The 24201-nt window shown below is 41.6% G+C and overlaps 1 protein-coding gene across 1 annotated transcript in view; it reads left to right on the forward strand.

The window, feature by feature from the left end:
- The window catches only part of kcnh1a (potassium voltage-gated channel, subfamily H (eag-related), member 1a), a 73715-nt gene that overhangs the window by 6106 nt on the left and 43408 nt on the right, over window positions 1–24201 (forward strand). The window contains exons 3-7 of the mRNA XM_050070873.1: window positions 1852–1975; window positions 8524–8630; window positions 8997–9125; window positions 13611–13729; window positions 14002–14394. Coding sequence (XP_049926830.1) covers window positions 1852–1975; window positions 8524–8630; window positions 8997–9125; window positions 13611–13729; window positions 14002–14394 — 872 coding nt within the window. The remainder of the gene's footprint in view (window positions 1–1851; window positions 1976–8523; window positions 8631–8996; window positions 9126–13610; window positions 13730–14001; window positions 14395–24201) is intronic.

A 24201-nucleotide genomic window follows, 5' to 3' on the forward strand; every position in this document is an offset into this window, starting at 1 on the left:
TAACCCTACACTTTTCAGGGTTTGGTTTTGGAACAGGGAAGAAACGTATATCTTTTTCCAACCTCTCCAGGTAACGAGTATCATTAATACACGACGTGCCCCAGGCACAACATTTAGCTCCAAATCCACAAAACCAGCCTGAAAATGAAGGAAATCTGAAACGACTGCATTAGAGTCAATGGATGCTACGTTATGATTGGCCAGTCTGCGTCTGAGGGCGGGACTTAGCGAAGGGTCAATTGTCATTAAAGTCAGATTGTGATGTTTTTAAAGGTGACACTTATTTAATTTTTCACAAATCAAATGCAGGAATCGGTGGGGCGCCCCATGCACAAAGGCTGTGTCCTTGCCGCAGCGGCCCCGGGTTCGATTCCAACCCACGGCCCTTTGCTGCATGTCACCCTCCCCCTTTCACGCTACGCTTGTTCCATCAAATAAAGGCAACAAAAGGCAAAAATTGGTGGCCTGTTTCCATGTTCAAATCATTTTCATTCTCAGCTCAATAATCGTAATGTATGTCCTCACCTTTAAAATGACCTCTATATAATTGAAGCAAACATTCTGTACGAAGCCGTTTGTTTGAAGCCCAGCAAAAACCTGCATATTCCTCCCTGGCAAATGCTGCACGGCACAATCATCTCGTTTGTTTTCGATAATTCTCAGTCAAAAAAGCTGCTGAGATTAAAAAACACCAGCGTTATCCTTTAATTTGATGTATAATGACTTGAGGACTCTTGGAGTTTAAGTAATGACACTGAGTAACAGTATGTGAATCTTAATTATAAAACTGCTGAGCTTTAAAATAGAACGAAGCAAAATAGGCCATTAAAAATGTACATGCATCTCAATGATTACTTCGGGTATTAACCTTTTTTTACCATGAGTAAGTTTTGCTTGGAGGCTTTGTTAACATTTGAATATGCAAAATACGCCATATGAGAATTAATGTACTGTTTTCCATGACATTTAAAAATCGATGACTAGAGATATTAGACTGTATTTGCCAATAAGGAATACTTTATCATAATAATCACCAGCTAGAAATTGGACTTAATGATAAACACAACACTGTGTCTCCCTCAGACGCCCCTAAACGCTAACTCGGCCTGTTACACCCTCCATAAGCACATGCACAAAAAGAGTGTAAAGCACTGCTAACGAGCATCTACTAACAAAAAAGTGAAGGGAGCAGTGTACATAAACAAAGTATCTGTGTTTGGCCTATATTTGTGTATAAGCGCCCCGTGTGGAGTGTGTAATGGGCCGTAGACCATCACGGGCACTAATGGAAAGGCAGGATTACTCCATCTTTTTAGAGATTGGGAAAACAATACAGGACAAGTGCTCATTTTTTAAAAAAGAAATTTGTGACAGCAAAACATTTTAGCAGGAAGGGACATTAAATCAAACTCCAGACAGGTTTTGTGGCCACGGTGAGGGGACAACCTCCATCATATCCTCACTGAACGGCCTAATATTGGCTCAGAATAACTGCTGAAGCAATCGATGTGTTTTCGTTCTTCCCTTTAAATTTGTGTGGAGAATCTATAAAGTCTACAAACAATGATTTACTAGGCTCAAGACTAGACCCTTAAAATTTTATTTCAGATACACTTTTGCTCCAACATTTGCTTTGTACTTGTGTCCTGTCATTCTTTAAAAGCTGTTACTTCTTTGCAGTTTTTTCCGTTGCACCAAATGCTTGACTTTGATTTAGATCAAATGTAATAGGCCTCAGCCTTTTCCCAACCCTAGCTATAGCTGAAGTATTTATATATTGGTGTTTTAAATATTACTTGTATCAAATACTGCAGCCCTTCACCCCTTTCTTTCCCATTCACTGTCAAACAGATACCAACTTTGTCCTGGGAAACGCCCAGATAGTCGACTGGCCCATCGTCTACAGCAACGATGGCTTCTGCAAGTTGTCGGGGTACCACAGAGCAGAGGTGATGCAGAAAAGCAGCACCTGCAGGTAGGCAAGAGAGCGTCTGTGTGTCTGTAGTACACGTGTGGGGATTACAGACATCGCAAGGGGAGTGCCACATCCAGTGTTGGGCTCGTTACTCTAAAAATTTAATATATTACTCCTTAGTACTTTATTTATTACTCCCTGCCAACAGTAATTCGTCACACTACTCGTTATATTACTTTTCCGTTACACCCCATAAAACTGGTATTTGCATATGTACCCAAAATAGCTAGATGTACCTGGGGGCTTTCTGTACCATGTGACTGGTATTTGCCCACGGCTCTGCCCAAAAGACGGCGAGTCACTCGTGCAGCAACATTTCATCCACCACATATCCAGTCACAAGCTTCACGGGAGTCTGCGTTACAAGTAACAAGTTACTGCCCAACACTGGCCATATCATCACTTTCACAGTAACACCGGTATTATTTTTAAAATCAAATGAAAAATTCATATCGTGATACTCGGGATATTTCGACTTGCTGACATACTGACGTCAAACTTCTACCCACGGCAACAACAAGCATGTCTGAAAGCGAAGTTATTACAGAGTCAGCGTTGGTTCCAAAAAGAGGAGCAGCTTCAGTAGTGTGGAATAAACTGTGCTGTCCTGAATGTTTTATGAACAGCCCCGGACTTCTCAGACTGTTTTAGCGAGTTACCGCTCAGAGGGAACTCAGTCAGCGGCTCCTCTGGCAGCAGCACAGCTTCTCTCCCTCTCCTCTCTCGCCGTGCACACATGGGAGTCGGTGTCGTCAAGTGCTTTTGTCATAAACCTTTGGTAATGTAAATCTTCGTGACACTTGTAGCTCAACAGAAAACTCCATTTATGTGAATGTGTGATAGTTCTGGTATCATAACAGCCTGTCACAGGTTACAGCGTGATGATGAGAGGAGAAATGGCAGAGCATAAAGGTCCAGGTGGAAAATATAAGCAACTCAATCATTTAGGATTTTACTAAAAGAAGGAAATCAGCTGTTGATTTATATATATAGATCCCAGGGGACATTTTTTGTATTTGGGAGCTGTTTAAATGTGTAATTTGTGGTAGATTTTATTTAGTTGAACTATTAATATTGTAACAGAATCTGAATCTCACTCTGAGTTCCTGTTGTTGTTCACAAACTAAAGAAATGAGATAATTTTTGAGTAGCGCCCACCCCTAGTCATCACATGCTAAAGAGGTAAAATACTTGTTTCATAAATGTATTCAAGTAGTTGTTTATTGCTTACAGAAACACAAGAGAGAGAGAGAACATGTCAAACACAGCTTTTTTCTTTACCTCGTCCAGATTACAAACTAATTTGGAAGATAACTGAATTAATTATACAGCATATTGGCATATTTTGAGTTCTGATATACAAGTACAAGATGAGCCAGAGAGATTGCAAGAGCTTGTTACGGCTACAGCTATCTTGTTAATCTGGATGAGCCTCATCTCGGCTGGCAACGCTAAAAAAATCATGCTGTTGCTGCAGTTATTACACAGTCAGAGAAAGATTGACTTTCTTTACAAGTTTTTTTAAATGTTATACGTGCCTGCAGTAAAAAAAGGATCTGTTTTAAATCCCTGCATCATATATACATGGACTGTTGCATTGTATGTGCGATGTGGTAGAACCCATGTTTAATTCTTTGTATCTATTTGTGTTTATTTGTATTTACACCTCCTCCCACCTGTGTCCTTATTTGAGGTAACTGGAAGAGAGACTTACTTGAAACTTATTTGTGCCAGTGTTCATGCGCTTATGTTTGTGGTTTCTCTTTGTCTCTGTCTCTTTTAACATAATTCCTTATTCATTAGCAGGGTGAGAAGAGGAGTTAATGCATTAGCAGTTTGGCAAAACATTTTTAACTAATACTTTAAAATCAAATAGTGAGATTTGCCTCTGGTTAGTGGCAATGGCTGCAGTAACGTGGTCACTGAAACTGTTGAGGTAAAGAAAGAGTCAGAGGCTGTACTTGGGCCCAGCGGTCCTTTGAGCTAAATGCTAACATCAGCATGCTCACAATATTAGCATCAATATGCTGATGTTTATAAGGTATAATGTTTACCCCGTTCATCATCTTAGTCTAGTGTGTTTACATGCTAATATTTGCTAATTATTACTAAACACAAAGCACAGCTGAGGCTTATTAGATTTTGCAGGTATTAAAACCAAACTAACATTTTGATGATGGTGCTGGATAAACAGTCAGTGTTGCTGCTAAAGTTATTACAATTCATCATCTGAGGAAAATTAATATCTTTACCAGATTTTATGACAGTATATCTAGGGATGTAACGCTCCGTCGATCTTGATCAATACATCGATTCAGTCATAAATGATCCAGTATCATCAATGCAAAGGGAAAACATCTATCTACATCATCATTAGGATACGCTATTATTTTGAGAGTCACCGTCAAACAGCAGCAGGCAGACGGCAAGCAACCGAGAGCAAGACGATGAGGATAACGTAATTTACTCAGGAATAAATCAGCAATCTGAAAATATTTTTCCATAACTGGGAAAAAAGGGGTCAACAGACAGAGCACACGGCGTACGTAAACAATGCCGTTACAAGATAAAACATGACGTAACGTTACCTGCCTGGCCTTATTCTGCTAGCTTCTCACTACAGCGACATTAGCAGCGCTGTTTTAACAATGTTTGGCTGAAAAATCATGCATGCAGGCTGAAATTCAAACTCTACCCCCTCGCCCAAATACGCTTACCTCTAGCTCCAAACAAAATGGTCAAAATGCCAAACTAAAGGCTCAAAACGGCAGTCCACAAACAAACAGGTGACATCATGGTAGTTACCTCCATCATTATATACAGTTTACTGAGCCAGTCAAGTGATCAACATTGCCATCCTGTCGAGCCAAGTTCCTCCACAGGGATGCTGGGCTGAGGACCAACAGTGACGGTAAGAGGAGCCCAGTTTTCTAGTCTTCAGGGGCCTTTCTTTAAACTAGACCTAGATGTGAGGAGATCCTGGATCGACTACAACTCCCAATTCCCTCTGACAGAGTATCTCAGCAGAGGAAGTTAAAATCACAATATATTCTGCTATCTTTAAGCAAGACACCCATGATCATAATTAATATGATGTATCCATAATTCAATACAGCTCAGTACATTTTTTTATCTCGTGCAAAGATAGAAAGCAGATAAGACACAAATCTGTGATGTAATCAGGTTGTAACAAGTGAAACTGCTTCCACATCACTGACTGCAGCAGTCAAACTGTGGACAGTGTCCCAGGGGTGCTCTCTCCCAAACTGTTCACATAAAGGAGTAACAGGAAGTCTTTAAAATGAGTAGTTCACCTCTTCCACTGACTAATTTTCTGGACTTGTGTTTATTGTGCTGGTAATAAGCGTGCCAGTAAGCACTATATTAATAGGATGACATGGAAACAGTTGGTGCTGCCAGATTTGAAAACCGTGGGAGATTTCTTCTGTTGTGGGAGAAGGCGTTTGTCAAAGCCAGCACTGCGGCGGCTATTACTGATTTAGACCCTCGGGTCCCTGAGCATAAGCTTCAGAGCACTTGCCAATACAAATATTGAACAGAGTGTGTGACGACTTTTTTTTTAGGTTTATTTTTAGGTGACTTGATGCAGTGAAGTCTTTGTGTTTGTAAGAGGAAGGAGAACAGACCTAACTAGATAACATTTGTCTTTTTGGCTATACGTATATATATGCAGTTGGTGTTATAAATATTAGCATAAGTTTGTGTAAATGATGATTAACTCTGCAGCAAGTTAACAAGTCTACATATACAGATTAATATAAGCAGACTTTACATTTAACATTTTAGTGTGTTGCATCTATTATTTATTTTAGGTTAAACATGTGTCTAAATCTGCAGAGCACCTGGTGGCTTTTACGAATGGTAATAACTTTGTGTAATTACTTAACTTTTCATCAAGGGTCATGAGATTAAAATTTTAATTGACCAAATACCTGCAAAACTAAACTTTTAAAAATATCAGATACAGCCTGTTTGTGGACTCCTGTTTTGAAGCCTTGAGTTTGGCATTTCGGCCATCACCATCTTGTTTTTTTTGCAGCCAGAAGTGACCAAATTTGGGGAAGAGGCTGGAGCTGTGGAGGAGCGTGGGGGGATCTGACTTAGAGGCTGACAGCCTGTCACTCAAAGCAACCTGATTATGCACTTTAATCCTTTCTAACATGTAAACATTTGAGTTATATTAAAAATAACCCCTGTACAGTTGTCATGAAGGGGGAAATCAGCTACAGAGACCAAAACTGTTTTTTGTACCAGGCTGTAAACATGTTTACTTAAGCTGTAAAGAGCATTTTAACATAGGAGTCTGTGAGGACTGACCCACTTCTGGAGCCAGTCTCAAGTGGCCATTTGATGAACAGCAGTTTTTGGCTCTTCCATGCTGGCTTCATTTTTTTTAGCCCCAGATGTTTGTGCTTGTTTCCAAGTGGCGTTATCAACAGCTGTAGATTAAAATGCTTCTCGACACAATTGGATAGACGCTGAACCAACGAGAGCAACTAAACGTGATGTAGCACTGAGCGATGGACAAATGTAAGCAAAGCACCCAGAAACAAGGCAGAGCTTGGAAGCCAATTTTAAATAGAGCCCAAACTTTGGCATCTGTCACATGATGCCATTGAGCCAAAAAACACTTTTTCCCCATAGACTTGCATTGTGAGAAAGAGGCTTGGGGTTACAATCTGACGTCTTGCTGCGAAATGACTTGTTTCACTGTCAGAATTTTATCCATTTAGTCCTATAAGATTTTGAAACTCTAGAAAAGATGCGTGACTGAATGATTTTTTCCCTAGTCAAGTTAGCAGAGGGCTAAACCGGAAGTTGGCCAGCTCAGCCGGCAGAAGGCTCTAGTGCACTTGCTGTTTAGACCCATGGATGCATAAGATCTGCATCATTTCATTATACCCAGGAAGCAGAACTTTTTTGGCTTCATGTGCCACTGAGCAACTTTCTTCAGACTGAACGAGGCCCCACCTTCAACGCTATATCCAGTTCTCTCTTTACAACCATGATATAAACAGACAGAGATGAGTTGTGATGGTGTAGCATCAATAGGTCGGCGAATGACTGTTGGCACTTTTTTCGTCAGAATTTGAATATCACTTCAACAGAAAGATCCACATCAGCCGCAGACATCTTGGTTGTTTTTGAAAATGCCTCGACATCATCGTCACGAATTTTGCGTAAAGCACAAAAGCTCCACAAGCTGTCAGTCATCGTCTCAAACACGCCCCAATATTAGATCAGCAGTTAGTTGTGATTGGCCTGACCCGAGCCAGGTCGGCTGGAAATCTGTTTGTACAGGAGGATGAGCACACGCGCCTACCAGAGCAAATGAAACATGAGCTTGCAGATTCATCTGGTTCCCAGGCTCTGGGTATCACTGCCACTTTTATTATTTTTCAAATATACATCTATGCCTTTAATCATTTGGTCTTTTTAGCCTTTTTTCTGTCAAAAGCAATCTCCATAAGCCTGAATATGGGTCCATAAAAAAGAGTGCGCATGTTTGATGTTTTTTGAGGATGACTCAAACATAAAATGTACGCTCATCTTCCCCGAGTGTTTAAGTCTAATATCTGAGCCTCTTTAGCTGCAGATGTGTGTGGATCAAAGATGTTATTTCCATCTCAACTGCTCTCGCTGTGTCTCCTCAATTATGTATATGTTTCTTTTTGTTCTATACCCGATCCTGTAAACATACAGTGACAAACCTGTGGGAATTTTTCACGCATGACGAGAGTCATTTGAGGAATCGTTTTTTTCTTTGAAGCAAGTCACATTCCTCCCGGCTCAGAGAGAGAGAGGATATTCATCAGTAATATTACATCAAGCACTGGTCTGAAAAGTCTCTGTAGCGTCAGGATGTAGTCTCATTAAATTTAGCCTTCCTTTTTTATTTCATAACAAACTCTGAGTTATATTTAGATCATGCTGGAACAGGCTGCTACTGAGGGTGGCAGTAACAGGCAAAGTGAGATGAATGCCTCTGCAGCGTGGTTAAATGTGCTCATGGTTGCTTGACCCATCTTCAGGTTTAATTTGTTTTTGAGAGGTACTTTGCATTTGGCCAATTAGACATCGGACTGTATTTCTTTTTTTATGCTTTCAGGATACATTTCAATGAGTTTTAATGTACTTTTACTCCATATTTAATACACCCTAATGCTGTGAACGTCTCCAGGGGTCTCGAGGTAGCAGTCAGGAGCTGGTCTGCAGAGTTAAGGTGCAGCCTTTGATACATGGCATCATTTTCTTTCTGGAAAAGACGCAGTGAAATTTAAGAGGAAATCACGGATAAAACAGGATACTGAAGCTCAATTAGGTTGCACAAAAAGCTCCCGTCAAACAAATTGGAGACCAGAATAAAGTACCACAGTGAGACTGGGGAATACTTGGCAACTAACACATTAAGACATTTACACATTCGAGCCCTCCGCAGCACACTCGAGTGCAAGAACGAGCACGCCTGACGAATGTGCCGCTGCCTATTAAATATTCAAATTGTTATTTCCCTTTCTGTCTTCCAGCTTCATGTACGGGGAGCTCACGGACAAGGACACGACGGAAAAAGTGCGACTAACGTTCGAGAATTATGAGATGAACTCGTTTGAAATACTGATGTACAAGAAGAACAGTAAGTAGCGGCGCCATATGTGAGGGAAAGAGAAAAATGTGAAGTTTCCACTCTCTTGTCATGCAAATGTATTCAGAGCTCCTGTAACATAAAGTTGAGTTCAAAGGCAGCCTAGAACATTTCTACCTCTGTAGAAATGTGCTAATTGGTTGAGAGCCAAACCAGAGAAACCTTCCCCCCAGAAAAAAATGTGGTGATGTGTTTGTTTCCACTCGCAGGTGTAACCTCCCTCTGCTTGGAAAACACGGAAAGTTTTGAAAGTCCAGAACATTTCAGTTCACACTTTCTGCTCTATTTGCACCCAGTGTCATTCCCTCTAAAATAAGCTGCAGCTGAATATGTGTGTTGTTCTTTTTATACTTTCAGGGACGCCTGTTTGGTTTTTTGTGAAGATTGCTCCTATACGAAATGAACAAGAGAAGGTGGTCCTGTTTCTTTGCACGTTCAGTGACATCACAGCCTTTAAACAACCCATTGAAGACGATTCGTCCAAAGGTTAGTCGACGAATTTAATTTGTTCAACTTCATGTTTTCAAATAGGATGTAGTTCTTCAGCTGCCAACGAAAGTTCATTCAGACATCGCAATCTCTAAGATCTCCCTTTCGTTGTCTTGGGTGGCGTCCAAACAGTGTCTCCTGTGTGTCATCTGTCAGTTGGCACCTGGTCATAGTGACTGTTACTTGCAATGCTAGCAGAGGCCATACAAAGACAGTATGCCACCTCACACACAAGTGAGCTAGGGCCCTGACACACCAAGCCAGAGTCCTGTACGGGTCCATTTCTGAAAACCTGCACCAGCCCATACCCATAAAGCTCAGTACCAGAACCGACCCGTTACCCGACATTATGTCTAAGTCAAAGCCCCGCAACCCGACACACACCTGTGATTAAATACACTCAGGCTACAGTCACTCACTTTAAGCTGGGTTCTCCGTTCTTGAATTCCAGCGGAGGAAACGTCTCTTTCACTGGTTGCACGTGATGCCGAGATAGCGAAAACATTCCCCGCAGTCACTGTCAGGTTAGGAAACATTTTAGCTCCTACCACCACCATAAAACCGTAAAAGGATCCCCATCGAGTGTCTTGAACTTGATGTAGGCTGCCGCCTCTTCCTCCGGCTACAGATTTTCAACCCTGGGGTCCTCCACGTCGGTTACAAATGTGACGACAGGGTCAAAGGTTCAACTCGTGTCATTGACTTTCAGAATAAAAGGAATTGCGGCTTGATAATGGTGATTTGGATGTCTAAATATGACACGCATACTGCACATCTTTCTCATTTGTTTCATTCTGAGAAATAAAAGATATATTTTTATCCTCACCCGCTGCTCACCCGCATGTCGTTCCGTTTTACCTGTGCCCGTACCTGTGAATTTATATATATTTATACATATTTGAACCCGTCTTAACATGTTTTTGAGGGGTACCTCAAACTCAAACTCAAGCTGATGGTCGGCCGTTGGTCACTGTCCAGCAGTTGCCCTAGTTTTGGCAGTGTTTCCTGCACCGTTGGCCCTCATTGTCTCTTGTCTGCTTTTTCAGCTGAAAATGAAATCACTGTGGCAGTTGAGTTCAGTGCACAATAAGAGAAACGGATGTGAGGAAATTAAACAGCTCAAGTCATGAGGAAGTGTCCTATTGATCTTCCGGTTTCCCTTTACGAATAATAATACAGATCACCGCTGCCTGCGTCCATGAAGAGTTATTTTCTCTCACACAGGTGCAGAATGTGCAAGCTAGTTGGCCGTTAGCTGTAGTCTTTGTGGTGCGTTCGGGTGCAAATTTTTGGCCGAGACACAGGCAACAATTGGCCTTCGTCGTGTGCTGGGCCTTTAAAAAGCAGTTTGTGACATAAACACCGCCTATCCTCTCTGGCGGACCAACCACTGCTGAGTGATGGAAAATGCATCACTAACTGTGTGCCGCCTAATTTTTCCCGAGAATGTCACCGCAGATGCTGAGTTCATGCTGCTTTCATCAGTGGGCCATAGGCTTTATTTCCAGTGTGTGATTTAAGACAGTTTTTACATTAAGAGTGATTTAAAAAAGGAAAGATGTATTTACGTTCATACTTCAAATGGCCCAACAAGATCCTTTTTCTCTCCACACTGTGTGGCAGACATGTGTTACCTAAAACTTTTCACACAGAGATGTAAAAATGAGAGCGGCAGAGGTAACATTAGCTCGCCAGCGATCACCATCCAACCCTGCGCATTGTGCATCTGCTCTGGCAAACACCCACTCAGTCAAATACGCACCCCATCATGATGGTTATCAGCACACAACACAAAAATATGACTCACTGGACCGTGTAACCGCTGAAGACAGCCAAAATAGAACATGAATTGGTGCAAGTGAGCGACTACAAACAAGCCGTAGTGGGGAAAAAAACAGGATGTGGATATGGAGTGAAATTGAGATTGTAGTTCGGCATCAACAGGTAGCGCTCTGCTGTGAAGGCTGTTGCATCAGGAAATACTTAAGCTGCAGCTCTCTGTCTTACACGGGACATGGCCTGCAGGCAACAAAAGCAAGCATGAGTTTGTGCTGCCGGAGTAGAGAGGAGAGAGTGGAGAGAGAAGCAGCAGCACACATAAGCAAAGTTAGGATTGTCTTACTGTCATCATGACTGCAATCTCTCTCTGACTTCATCCAAAGACTTTAAACCTACAGTAACAGATTTAGTGGCCACTTGAAACGGTGGAGTCCAGCTATAAAGACAAAATTGACATATTATCTCTGTTTGATTTGGTATGGTGAACTTTCAGTAGCCTTTTTACACAACCGGCAAAGACAGAGTGAATGTGAGTCCAACATCCAGTTTAATTTCAGCTCTGTTTTTAGTCTCAACCAACTCTCGAGCGAAAACCTGGGTAGTCGCTAACTTTGTTTGTCCCAGTAGATAATGTAAAGCATTTTTTAGGGATTTTGTTCTGCAGAAAACAGCTGCGTGCTGCAGCCAAAAACAATGAGAGCAGTGAGAGTGAACAAAGACACTGAAGCTGTGTCCCAGAAAACAAAAACCTCATCTTAAAGACGCCATAAAGCTCTCAGATGCTCAAGGGAAACTGCTTTAAATAGTTTAAAGTAACCTGTGCGAGGAATAACCGTCATCACCTCTGGTTCTGCTGCATTGATTTTAATCCTTTTTTCAAACTATCAATGACAATATTGTCCCAGCTGGACACCTTCATCGTTAAACGTTGATATTTGGTTAATTTAGGTTGGGACATTTGGGTGACCAAAATTCAATGTCAGGGCATCTATTGCCAACGTCAATTCAATGTAGAATACTGACAACAGATGATGCTGATATTTTGTTGGTTTTATGTTGCGGTAAGTAACAAAATCCAACTTCCTTATCTCATGCCAGTGCCATCTTGATGTAGAGTGACAGCATTTAGTCGTGAGATATGGAGAACAAAACCCAACATCTGCAAAACGTCATAATGTTAATGTCCACACAACGTGAAATTCAAATGTTAGACATTTAAAATGTCATTATCCGGGTTTTCATTACAACAAAAATTACAACATGTTCTCACTTCCAACTCGTCAAATATCACTGTTTGTCAGTGGACTTTCACATCTACATTATGACGCTCTAGGTATCCTGGTTGTGTCTGTTGTCAGATTACGCCTGTTACATGCATTGTGTCTCTTAAGAAGAAGGAAAAAGGTATACTTCATTACTTGTGTCATTACTTCATTCATCACCGAGGGGAAATTCAATTTTTTCACCCTGTTGTTATACACACACAGGCCCGAAATGCCCACACAAGCACAAATTAGACCTATACATGCATTACATGGAGAGATGCCAGAGCGAGGTGGCTGCCCCGAGCAGTAGGAGGTTCCGTGCCTTGCTCAAGGGCACATGGACAGTGCCCAGGAGGCAAACTGGCACCTCTCCAGCCACCAGTCCATGCTCCATGCTTGGTCCAGACGGGGATTTGAACTAGTGGCCGTCCAGTTCCTAAACCACTGAGCTAGTGCCGCCCAGTGCACTTCCATTTTCACAGGAAATGTACAGTTTCTGCTCGTTAGATGCAAACAGTCTTTTTTCTAAATAAACTCATGTCAGAAAAACAACTTGTGTTTATGTTTATTTCCGTGTGGAACAAAAGTGCGTGGTTAGGTTTAGACAAAAAAACATCATGGTTTAGCTCAACATTCATTCAGGAAGCTGACACAGCACACCTGGGTCAGAGTCCATTGTTTGTTGGACCCCATCCACCACCTCTCCTACTTGTCCTATGGAGACTTTCAAACACCTTAAATTACATCATACAGACGCCATCCAATGGAGTCATACACTGACACCGCCCAGTGGTGTATCAAAGGGTGCCATCAGTGTCTGATACCAAATTCACTGACCAAGCGGCGATATTTGACGAACTCGGAATAAGGACAGGCTTATCCAATGAAGAGTCCAATGTTTTTCTGAGGACATATTGAAGTCAGGTGCCAGCTAGGACAGGGGTGCAATGCTAAATTGGTTGAGTGCGTTTTTATTTGGATGATTCGCTAACAATCGTAATTCTTTATGGATCAGGAGAAATAATTTCAAGTTCTTGAAACCGCCAGAAAGATGGATTTAATTCAGCAGGAAGATGAGTGTAAGAGCTCCATACAAACACAAAAAGTTATGTCGTAGAACAGAAACAAGGATATAAAACCTACATTTTCACAGCCCTGCAACCCAAACATGTTCTTGTTAATAGTGCTCTACAAATACAAGTAATTAACACAATTAAACTCATTAGTTACAATCTTTAAAGTGTGTTTTTTCTTAGCACCCTTAGCAATTGTTTAATCCTAGAAACTGTATTTTTAGGACCCTGACTCTGAGTCTTTTCACAGCTCCCACAAACTCTGAAAACATGCAGTGGCCCCAGGAATTGACGCAGCAGCAGAACACATATTGAAAATCATTATGTAAAAGTTTGTGCATACTGTATGTGTTTCTGATCCGCAGGCTGGGGAAAGTTTGCCCGACTGACTCGAGCTCTGACGAGCAGTAGAGGAGTCTTACAACAGCTGCAGCCCACAGTTCATAAAGGAGAGAATGTCCACAAGCACTCCCGCTTAGCTGAGGTACGAGGGATGCACGTCATGTTTATTTCTGTTGTTGATTTGGTAAATATAATTACTGTTTACTTTGGAGAACAAACTTTGGACACTGAGAAAATATGAGTCTTTTAGATCAGGTCAACTTCTAAGACTTACGCAGCGTTTCTTCTGAGCAGGTGAGCTGTCGTCACAGTCAGAACAACATGATTTAAGCCGCAGTATTTTTGGCCTCCTGCTGCGTTTGTTTCTTTATGTTTCTGTCTGCCGAGTTTACCTGACTCACTGTTTCTCGGCAGGTCCTGCAGCTCGGCTCAGATATCCTACCTCAGTACAAACAGGAGACCCCCAAAACCCCTCCCCACATCATCCTGCACTACTGCCTCTTCAAGACCACGTGGGACTGGGTCATCCTCATCCTCACCTTCTACACCGCCATCATGGTGCCCTACAATGTCTCCTTCAAGACCAAGCAGAACAACGTGACGTGGCTGGTGGTGGACAGCATCGTGGACGTCATCTTCCTGGTGGACATCGTTTTAAACTTCCACACCACCTTCGTCGGACCCGCCGGCGAGGTCATCTCAGACCCCAAGCTGATCCGTATGAACTACCTGAAGACCTGGTTCGTTATCGACCTGCTGTCCTGCCTGCCGTATGACGTCATCAACGCCTTCGAGAATGTAGATGAGGTGAGTGCGGCGGTTCTGTTAATCCTTTAGTCACATTTGAAACCTTTGTGGCAAACATCCACTGGTTTTAGCTTCTCAGATGTGTAGATTGGCTGCTTCTCTTTGTGTTGGTGATTGTAAACCAGATATTTTTGGGTTTTGCACTGTTGATCAGACATAACAAGCAATTTCAATATATCACTGACAGGTTTGGGAAATTGTGACGGCCATCCTTCTGATATTTTATGCAGAATAATTGATGTGGGGTGGAAACAACGATTGGTTGATCAGATGCAAAAATAATCAGCAGCCATTTTATTCATTGATGAGTTGCTTAATTTAAGTTTTAAGATAAAAGGACAAACATTGCCTGATTCCAGCCTCAGGATTTTCAGTTTTTCTTTGTCATATATTGTTGTAAATTTAATATCTTTGGGTTTTGGATTGCTCATCAAACAAAACAAGACATTTGAAGACGTCACCTTGGGCTCTGTGAAAGTTTGATTGGCTTTTTTGGACATTTTACAGACTTAACAGTTAATTGATTAACAAAAAAACAACAACAACATGTAAATAACTAGGTATGTATGTGAGTATGTGTATGTATGGAAGTGGGAATCACAAGAGGCCCCACAATACACTATTATCACAGTACTTAAAAGGAATACATCACCTGCAAAATGACTATTTGTATAGTAATTACTCACAGTGTGTAACATAGAATTTGTGAAGAAAACTTAGTTTGTCTTGCCCCAACAGTGAAAGAAGAATCCAAAAAGGCAAATATTTGTCATAAACTACAGTAATGGGGGTCTGTGTATATCAAAACACCAAACATTTGTTTACTAACTCTCACACAGCTCATGCAGTATAATCCAAGACCCATTTAGGGTCTGTACATATGCACCATCTTTAACCACCTGGCAAAAGAGAGGTTTGGCGCTGGGTGCTACTCTTGTGCCTTTTCTGTGCCAGCTTTCAAGAGCGTGTTTGCTAAGCAACCTCAACAAGCACAGTACCATAGCCCGTTTACCTGTGCAGAGCTGGGGTCCGTTTCACAAAGCAGGTTTAGTGAAAACTCTGAGTCTGTTAACCCTGAAATGAGGGAAACTCTGGGTTTTCCGTTTCAGAAAGGGAGGTAACTTAAACCAGAGAAAGCGGAGTAACTCCAGCCCGTTTCAGAAAGAGAGGTAACTGAAGCTCGGTGTCAGTTACTATGGCAACTGATTCTGTGAACCTAACCTGGTCGGGAGCAGGTTTTCTTCAATGAACCTCGAGTTTCTAGCTGTCTCCTCCCTCTTACGCCACACACGCAGTTGTATATCATCAGTCGTTTTTTTGTTGTGTTCCCTGGACATAAACCTGTGAGGGTCATCAAGGAGGAGTTCCACAGGATTGCAGGTGAATGATGTAGAAATCAGTTAAAATTTATGATTATAAATCATATTCAGTTAATGACATGGTGCTGCAACCTCAGACTGGGATTAGTCATTTTAATTTCTTTTAGGATTTCCCGGTGTGATAGGGTGCATTGATGGAACCCACATTCCCATCATTGCTCCTTCACAAAATGAAGGAGACTATGTGAATATGAAGTCCATTCACAGCATTAATGTGCAGGTAGATTGACTGTCTCAAAATGTCAGACTGCATCACACTGCAAAAACTCAAAATCATACCAAGAATCTGTGTCTTATTTCTAGTCAAAACAAATCACACCTAAAAGTAACTTGTTTTTAGACCATTTTCACTTGAAAAATAATGAGGTGGGATTGCATCTAAGTTAACTAAATTTAAGCTTTAACACCATTTCACCTGTTTGCATCTGCAGCCTAACATTATTGTGATTGCATAAATGTAGAAAATAAATTTAAACTTTCGCACTGACTCAAGTAGTAATTTTCTCCCACGCCGACTCCCGTTCCTTCGCTGCTGCAGCCGTGTTACTCTTTTTCCTGAAAACAGCTTCAAATTTGCTGTATGAGCGCATTAAAATATCCAACTCCAGAGGAGTAAAAAAATGCAGACCTTTTCTTGTAGCTTGTTGCCATGGTGAATCATGGTATCAGGGCTCCATTGATGGCGGCTTTTTAAAGTCGTGGTGCACGCGCTTAACTCAGAGTGAACAAACTCTGTTTTGATTGAACTGATTGAAATCACCTGTTCTGAAACTCGTAACCCAGAGTTTCCCATCTCAGAGTTACTCAACTCAGAGTTCAGGGTTAGGCTCAGAGTTTGTTGAACCTCCTTTCTGAAACGGACCCCTGATCTTCTGTTTATAAGTGTGTGGACCTATCGTCCGTGGGACAGATGTAAAGCTCTGGGTAGCCCTGCACTAACATGATCAACTTCTTCTTCATATTTAACACAGACTGATATTTACAGAAGAAGGGAAAGATATCTGCCAGCTGTGATGTTCCAAAAGTTGAACTCTGTTAATCTCAAAGCGTAGCTGTCATGCCCTGAACAATAGGCACTTGGGAACGTGTGCACGCTGTGACTGCGTCGCTCTGGCATTACTCTGGCGTCAATCTGGGGTTTGAGCTGCCTTCTGTGCATCTACGTTAAAAACAATGACTTTGATGGTGCAAAAAATGCGGCATGTGTACAACCCCTGATGCAGCTGTACTTCCTGAACACAACACGGCCCCCATTTTCCTCATCACAAATTCAATGTAACACAGGATGATTGACTGATATACGTATAGTCATTTTGCAAGTGAAATATTCGTTGAAGTCACCATACAACATTTTTGTGATACGCTGAGTATTGCAGTAACATAATCGCAATTTATTACCTATTTTCAACTACCGATTATTTCCCGAAAGAAAAACTTTGTAAACATCTGTGTTATCTTATAGGATATATCTTCATATCTGTATATGAGTCATTTTGATTGCAGAAAAATGTAACTCATGGTCTGAATGAGCAAATGATTTTATTAAGTAGTGTTTTAGGAATATTTCCAAACACAGAGTCAGACTCATTTGGTGAGTCACACTGTTACACACAGTCCAATTTTCCATTTCATGGGCTTCTTGATATGTAACAAGATAATTATTATAAATGACATAATCAGAAAATATGTATCATGTGACATAGCTTGGTGGAGGAGATGTTTTAATCCATAACTCAGATCACAGACCAACAAAGTAAAAATCATCTGTTTTAGTGGCCGTAATTTAATAACCTGAATCATTGTGCTGAAATCAAACATCAGAGAGTTCTTGAGGATCATCACTATAGAAACAGCACACAGTAAGCTAGCTGAACTAGCCGTCTCCACGCTGACAGATTGGAAAAGTTGACCTCGTGCCCTGTCCGCTCAACTTTCTGCCACTAAATTGGGCTGGAGTTAAAATCCGAGAGGTGATCATTCCTGAGGTGACTGACAGGTTATGAGGTTTCCACGCAGGCACTCAGCCACATTTAACAACGCCGTGACAGTGGAGACCAGGCTCTGTTCACTGGTTGTTGTTTTGTGTAGTGACAGTGAGAAAAACGAGGTTGGAATGAGCAACATAATAATATGCTTGTTTGTGAATTCGTAAATGTTGGACCGTAATGAGGAGTGTCTGCTGGAGAGCTATCACAGGATCTTGAGATAATTGGCACGTTTTAATTGGGGAAGGAGCGTTACATTATTAAACTGAGGCGCTCCTCAGCGCTCTGCTGTGTCACTGATGCCCTAAAACCATTAACACCTAATGACAGCTGACAAAAGGACCGAGTCATGTGTGATTAAAGCTGAGGCATGTTGTGCTACCAGACGAGAAGTTTGAGTTGGTTGCAATTACACTTTTGCCATCTGCTTATATATGTGCATAAATGAGAGTGTATGCTGGTGTTGGAACTGAAAATGTTTCTCTTTGACCAGTTTTCTTTTGCAAAATGGAAGAAAAACAGGTTGTTCAGTTACGACCTTCATTGAGGGCGGAAAATAACTTTACAGAATGCCTACATGTGAAAATATTGCATGTGTTTGCTGATTGTTAAATCTCCAGCTGCATCTGATTGAAAATATCTTTTATGGTGCAACCACAGTTTTGAATCAGGTCCAAGTGTCCACACACACATTGATTAAATGGAGCCTCAGGGTCCTGCACTTGCCAGTTTTCATTCTAATAATGCATCATTGTGTGAGTGTCTGTGTGCGCCTGTGTGTCACGTTTCATGATGTGTGTGTGTGTGTGTGTGTGTGTGTGTGTGTGTGTTATTGGGGCTGTGTAAATTGCTGTGAAAGCATTAAACAACGCGGTGCGTCACACAGCAAGCAGCACAGTGTATGTCGGCTCTCGGGGGCTGCCAGGTAGCAAACACAGTACAGGGTGATATGAAATGCTGGGGTAATGATTTAAAAATAGAGGCTTGTTGGTTGGCTGCGAGCTCTGAGTGTTATTTGCAGGTCCAGCATTTTGGCTGCTTTCTAGTCTTTCAATGCTTCAGCATCCTAAACGCTGACAAGTTCAAGTGGCCGGAGCAGAAGCAGTCAGAGGTCAGCAGGAGGGGAAAACAACAAGCTTTGTGAAGATAGGGCCACTGTTATTTGAGCTTTCTAAAAGAGCCACACCGTTGCTTTGAGAGACAAATTCCTTCATTATGCTGATGGCTGTGTGTGAAATCTGAAATTAGTCGATTAATTTTTAAGCAGAAATGACACAAACTCTTTGGTTACAGCTTCACACACCTGACTATTTGCTGGTTTCCTTGATAGTAAGTTAAATATTTTAACATTTTGTTTTGTTGGACAAAACAAACAATTTAGGCTCAGGGGAATCATGTTGTGCATATTTTACCCTCTTTATTATTCTGCAAACCAAATGATTTGTTGATTTTTGGCGCCCTGTGGAATTTTCTTGTAAGCAAACAAAAGCTAAAACACAGTGTGTGTGTGTATCCTCGAGATAAAAAAAAAACGCCATCATGAAACATTTGCAAAGCCTTTGGTGACACATTGCTGCATATCTTGACGTGTCGATCAGTGGAATTGTGTGACACCATTGGGAGGAATGTGTATCACCTCTGCTGCATGCACGCAAACAAAACGTGGACTCACTTTGGGTCAAAGAACAAGACAATAATGGGCTGATTAATCGATAATGACAATAATTGTTGGTTACAACCCTGGAAAATACCCCACAGTGAAACATAAGCTGGTGTGTCCTACTAACATTTATTAACTTGTGAGCTAACTTGCATCATGCTTTGTGTAGGCAGGAAAATGTGGGGGATTTGGGCCATTTGGCACTCGACAGTATAAGAGAGTTCCCAGTATAGTAAATGAGTAGTAGATGGTGAGTAAGTGCACAATTTGTCACAGCCACAGTGTTATTTATTTGTTTCAGTAGTATAAACAGCAGATTTTGTCTCTGAGGATGCTGCCAGAAATTGAAAGTAAAAATGGGGTGGTCATGGTCATGCCTGGTCCAACGGTGTGGCTCTTAAATGTGTTTTTAATAGTTTTTTGATACTATGGCACAGGAGATTAAAGGGGTAACTGTGATATTTTTCAACCTGGAACCTATATTCCCATGTGTTTGTGTCTAATTGACCAATAGAAACAATAATTTAAAAAAAAGATTGTCCAGTATTGAGTGAGACCGTTGTGGCTAAACAGGCTGCAATGTAATCCCTGTGGGCAATTGAGCACCGCCAATTTCCATCCACTAAAAGTGCTTGTTTTCCCCACTGACAGGCTCAGATTGTGGGTTAGGGTTAGTGTTAGTGTCTCACAACATTATTAAAAGGATCCTTACAGAGATAGACCTTTTTGTTAAAGAGAAAAACCTTTTTGTTTAACTAGAAACAGCCCCAAGCTCTCTATGGTCACGCCCACCAGACTCCATTTGAATAAACTGTAATTTAATTATCCTTAACCCTTTAAAACCGGCGGGAGCGCCCGCGATCCCATTTGCATATTGATTTTTAAATGCCGGTAGAATTGCAACCAAATAAGATAGAGCAATGATTCTTTTTGCATTTAAAACCGGAGGAGTTACTCTAACTTACCATGCATTCATCATGTCCCAGAGTGCTGTTTCCTTGCACTGACAGGTTTGTAGAAAAACAGTAAAAAGCGCTAAGAACAAAAACATTATAATCCTGATCGCGGGTATTCACAGCACTTCCTATGTTGGACTAAACGTCATCACGTTGTGAGCATGAACTGTCAAGTTATTTTCTTGCGTGTCTTTCTCGTGACACTACCCGCGGCAACAAGGAAATTCCTCTCTTTCTTCCGCGGTAAATATTTCTCTCAGCTTGCAGTCACACACTCGCTCTCGCTCTCGTTTTGTATTTTACTCTTTCACAACAACACTTAGACACACACACACACACACACCAGACACTCACCACACACTCGCACACATATATTTATGGAACCGCAACAACCCGGATGCGCGAAACAGCTTTTCTCCCGGCACGAAGCTTTCAAGCTAATTACAGCGTCGGATGAAGATTCACTCCACTCATCTGGTCCGGATTCTGCCAACAGTGGAGATGACGCCGACCTCATCCAAGGGAGAGATCCCTCCTATGACATGTATGTATATATTCATGAAATATTGTTTGTTTATGAGTTAGAGTAAAGTAAAGAAAATATACATGTAACACAACTGAAAGCATTTTGCACTAAATACGCACCATTATTGTATTACTCTCATGTTGAACACATCTAACACACTGTGTAACATCTGTATGCAGAGTTGACGATGAGGAGGAGGAGGAAGTGGGGGGGTCTCCTCGCCCTGCACCGCGGAGGGAGGCAGAGGGGGAGGAAGAAGTCGGTCTCCAGCAAACAGAGGCTCCAGGTCAGAGACACTCCCTGGTGATGCAGCTGGCTGGAGAACCGAAAAGGAGCCTGACATCTTGCCACATCCCCTACCACATTTTCTGCCCAAAAGGAGGCCAGGTGTGCAGCCATCTCTATCACAGTATGTGGACAATCCCTCTCCTTCTGAGCTGTTCAGGATGTACTTTCACAGGGCTGCCATCAAAACACTGTGTGCCAACACCAATAAAAATGCAGCAAAAATATTGCTCATCGTGGACAGGAACTGTCACAAGACCTATCACAGCTCCCCTGGTGCTATTGAAAAGTAATGTTTGACTTTGAACTTTGGTTGTTCTATTGTAAGTAGTTTATTTTGATGTACATGTATTTATGTGGTTTGAAAGGATTTTGTGCAACTTTTTTACATTTACCATTTTGAGGGATACAGCCATGATATTTCTGTATTTAGAAAAATATGTGTAAAAACAAAAACAATTTTCATTTTTTTAGTGGTTTATTGCACTTTTTAGCAATTTCTTGTGTCCACACATATTATTAAAATTTGGGATTTAAGGGTTGTATTGATGTATAGCATATTAAAATACTCCAAAAAATGGCCCTACAGCAGGTAAAAATGTAAAGATATGCTCTGGTGGACTTGTTCTATGGTAGGTCATAAAGGGTTAATTCAGCAGAAGCAAAATAAAACTCATCAAAGCCATCTTGGTTTGAATTTCCTCTGTTCCAGCAATCAGGAACTCTGTTTTGGTTGAAATAAACCCTTAATTCACCCAGTTAGATGTGAAAATATGCTGGTTCTATACACGCTGAAATGTTTATTCAGATGGAGTCTGGTGGGTTTGGTGACAGTGATTTCAGGTCTGTTTCTGGTTGAACAAAAGCCCCGTTTCTACCAAGCAGTCAGGTTCGTTTTCAGTTCAGTTTTCTGTTTCCACTGTGAAAAGTTGTGGATGGTACCAGTGGAACCGTTCCGTACCGTCCCCATGTTTGGTCCCCCCTCTGTTGGGGTACCTAGCACACAGATCTGGTACTAAAAGGTGGAGCTGTGAACACTGCAGTCTGATTGGTCAGTAGAGGACGGTCACTCTGCTCAGGGCTGAGTTGTGTCTGGTTTTGAGGCTCATGTAACCACTGTTCATACTGTGGAGAGTTTTATTAGTAAACTGTAACTATAAAATGAAAGGATGTTTTGCTGCCTCTCACAGCAGCTGGAGTCTGAGAAAAATAATTCACTGGGCCGACTGCCGGTGACTTTTAAGGTGGAACGTTACCTTGTAATGTTACTCAACGTGAATCAATCAGCACACCTTAAAATTCACTGACAACTTTGATCATCACTTTTGTTTTTATATGACATACACTTTCAGTAATGAGTGGATCTTCAAGCGTTTAAAAATACATATACATTTTGACCGGATTATTCAAGCTCCATATATTCTAATCCTCACTTGGAGGAAAAACAAGTGTCATGGAGCGTTGTTCCTGTGGGCTACGGCAACACTAAACCCCTGAGCTTGCCTGAGAAGGACTAAATGCACAAACTCACTATGCTTAAATATGGAGAGAGACTCTCACTGCAGCCTGTTCTATTTTGTTCTGAAAATGTCAGCGTGCAGCCTCGTTCTGTGGACGATAAACGAGGTGCAGACTGATAAAGGAGGAAAGGGCTGGACGGAGCAGTGAGTGACAACAACCCCGCCCACTTTTAAGATGACTGTTTGTGGTGGAGAACACTTAGCGGACCTAGGGTTAGAAGGGTTACAGTTGGTTCCTAAGGTACCATACCGGAAGTGTTTGGTTTGGTTTCAACTAAAAGGTCTATCTTTGTAGGGATTCTTTCCATAATGTCAGACACTCATAATAACAATCTGAGCCTGTCAGTGGCAAAAACAAGCACTTTTAGTGGTTGTACATTCACGTTGCTCAGTTGCCCACAGGGATTACATTGCAGCCTGTTATGCTGTTGCTGGCTGCAGTGGTCTCGCTCAGCACAGGGCCACTTAACTGTTGTTGCTATTACTCACCTAGACACATGAACATGGGGGAATAGGGTCCAGGTTTGAAAATACAGAAGTTCCCCTTTAAGCTGTAAATCAGGCTTTGTCTGCTGAAGAGATTGTTTGGTTTTGGGCTTATTTTGTAGATAGGTTGGTGAAAAAGATTAGATGCTTTTCTCAGTTTTATATAATTATACATTGCATATAATGTGATTTTGGACTGAAACAAGTTTGCTGGCGTCACCTTGGACTCTTGGATTTTATAGAAACTGAAAAAAGAATCAGCAATAGTAAAACTAGTTTAGTTGCAGCCCTACACTTCAGAGTACAGCTTCTTATTTTATACTGACCGTGAGGTTCAAGTGTACATTTACCCTATGATAGGGTTATGGACTCATTGGCTGTGAACCAACATGAGAGCTATGACCATCCACTTCCAGGATCATCTTCTACTGCGTCCCTGCAACAACTCAGTGACTCCAATTTGCTCCAAATTGCTTTGAGGCAATCCATGGCAAGGGTAAATGAAGGCGGGTAAACAATGTTATTAAAGCGGGAGCCGAAACATCTTGCTGCTGCTGCTACAGACCTTAACGACTGACATGAATAACTTTGATGGCTGTTTTCCCCAACAGGTTTCCAAATAGGGAGGGGAAGATCATTAACGAGGAGCGGCTGTCAAAGTTGTTCTTGGCAATCTTAAAGCGCCGCCACCTCGGGACTGACTGAACCTCACAGTCATTGTTTCGTTTCGGTTTCTAATGACTGATAACCCAAAACAACAACACGTGACTCACTTCATGTTGCTGCAAAAAAAAAAAAGCTGTTAAAAAAGTTGCATGCTTTGGTCATACTGCACGTAAGGTTTTATGTTTCTTTTCATTTGAAGCCTTTATTGAATATTGGTTTTCTCATGTGTTTATTCACCGCGTACGACTGATCAAGTGTCTTCTCTCTTACTTGTGCTTCATTTTTGTTTTTCTTCTTTTTCATCCGTTCTGTCTGCATGCCCCTCCCCCCTCCCCTCCCTCTTC

This window comes from Epinephelus moara, chromosome 19, assembly GCF_006386435.1.
Source record: "Epinephelus moara isolate mb chromosome 19, YSFRI_EMoa_1.0, whole genome shotgun sequence".
NCBI classification, from domain to species: Eukaryota; Metazoa; Chordata; class Actinopteri; order Perciformes; family Serranidae; genus Epinephelus; species Epinephelus moara.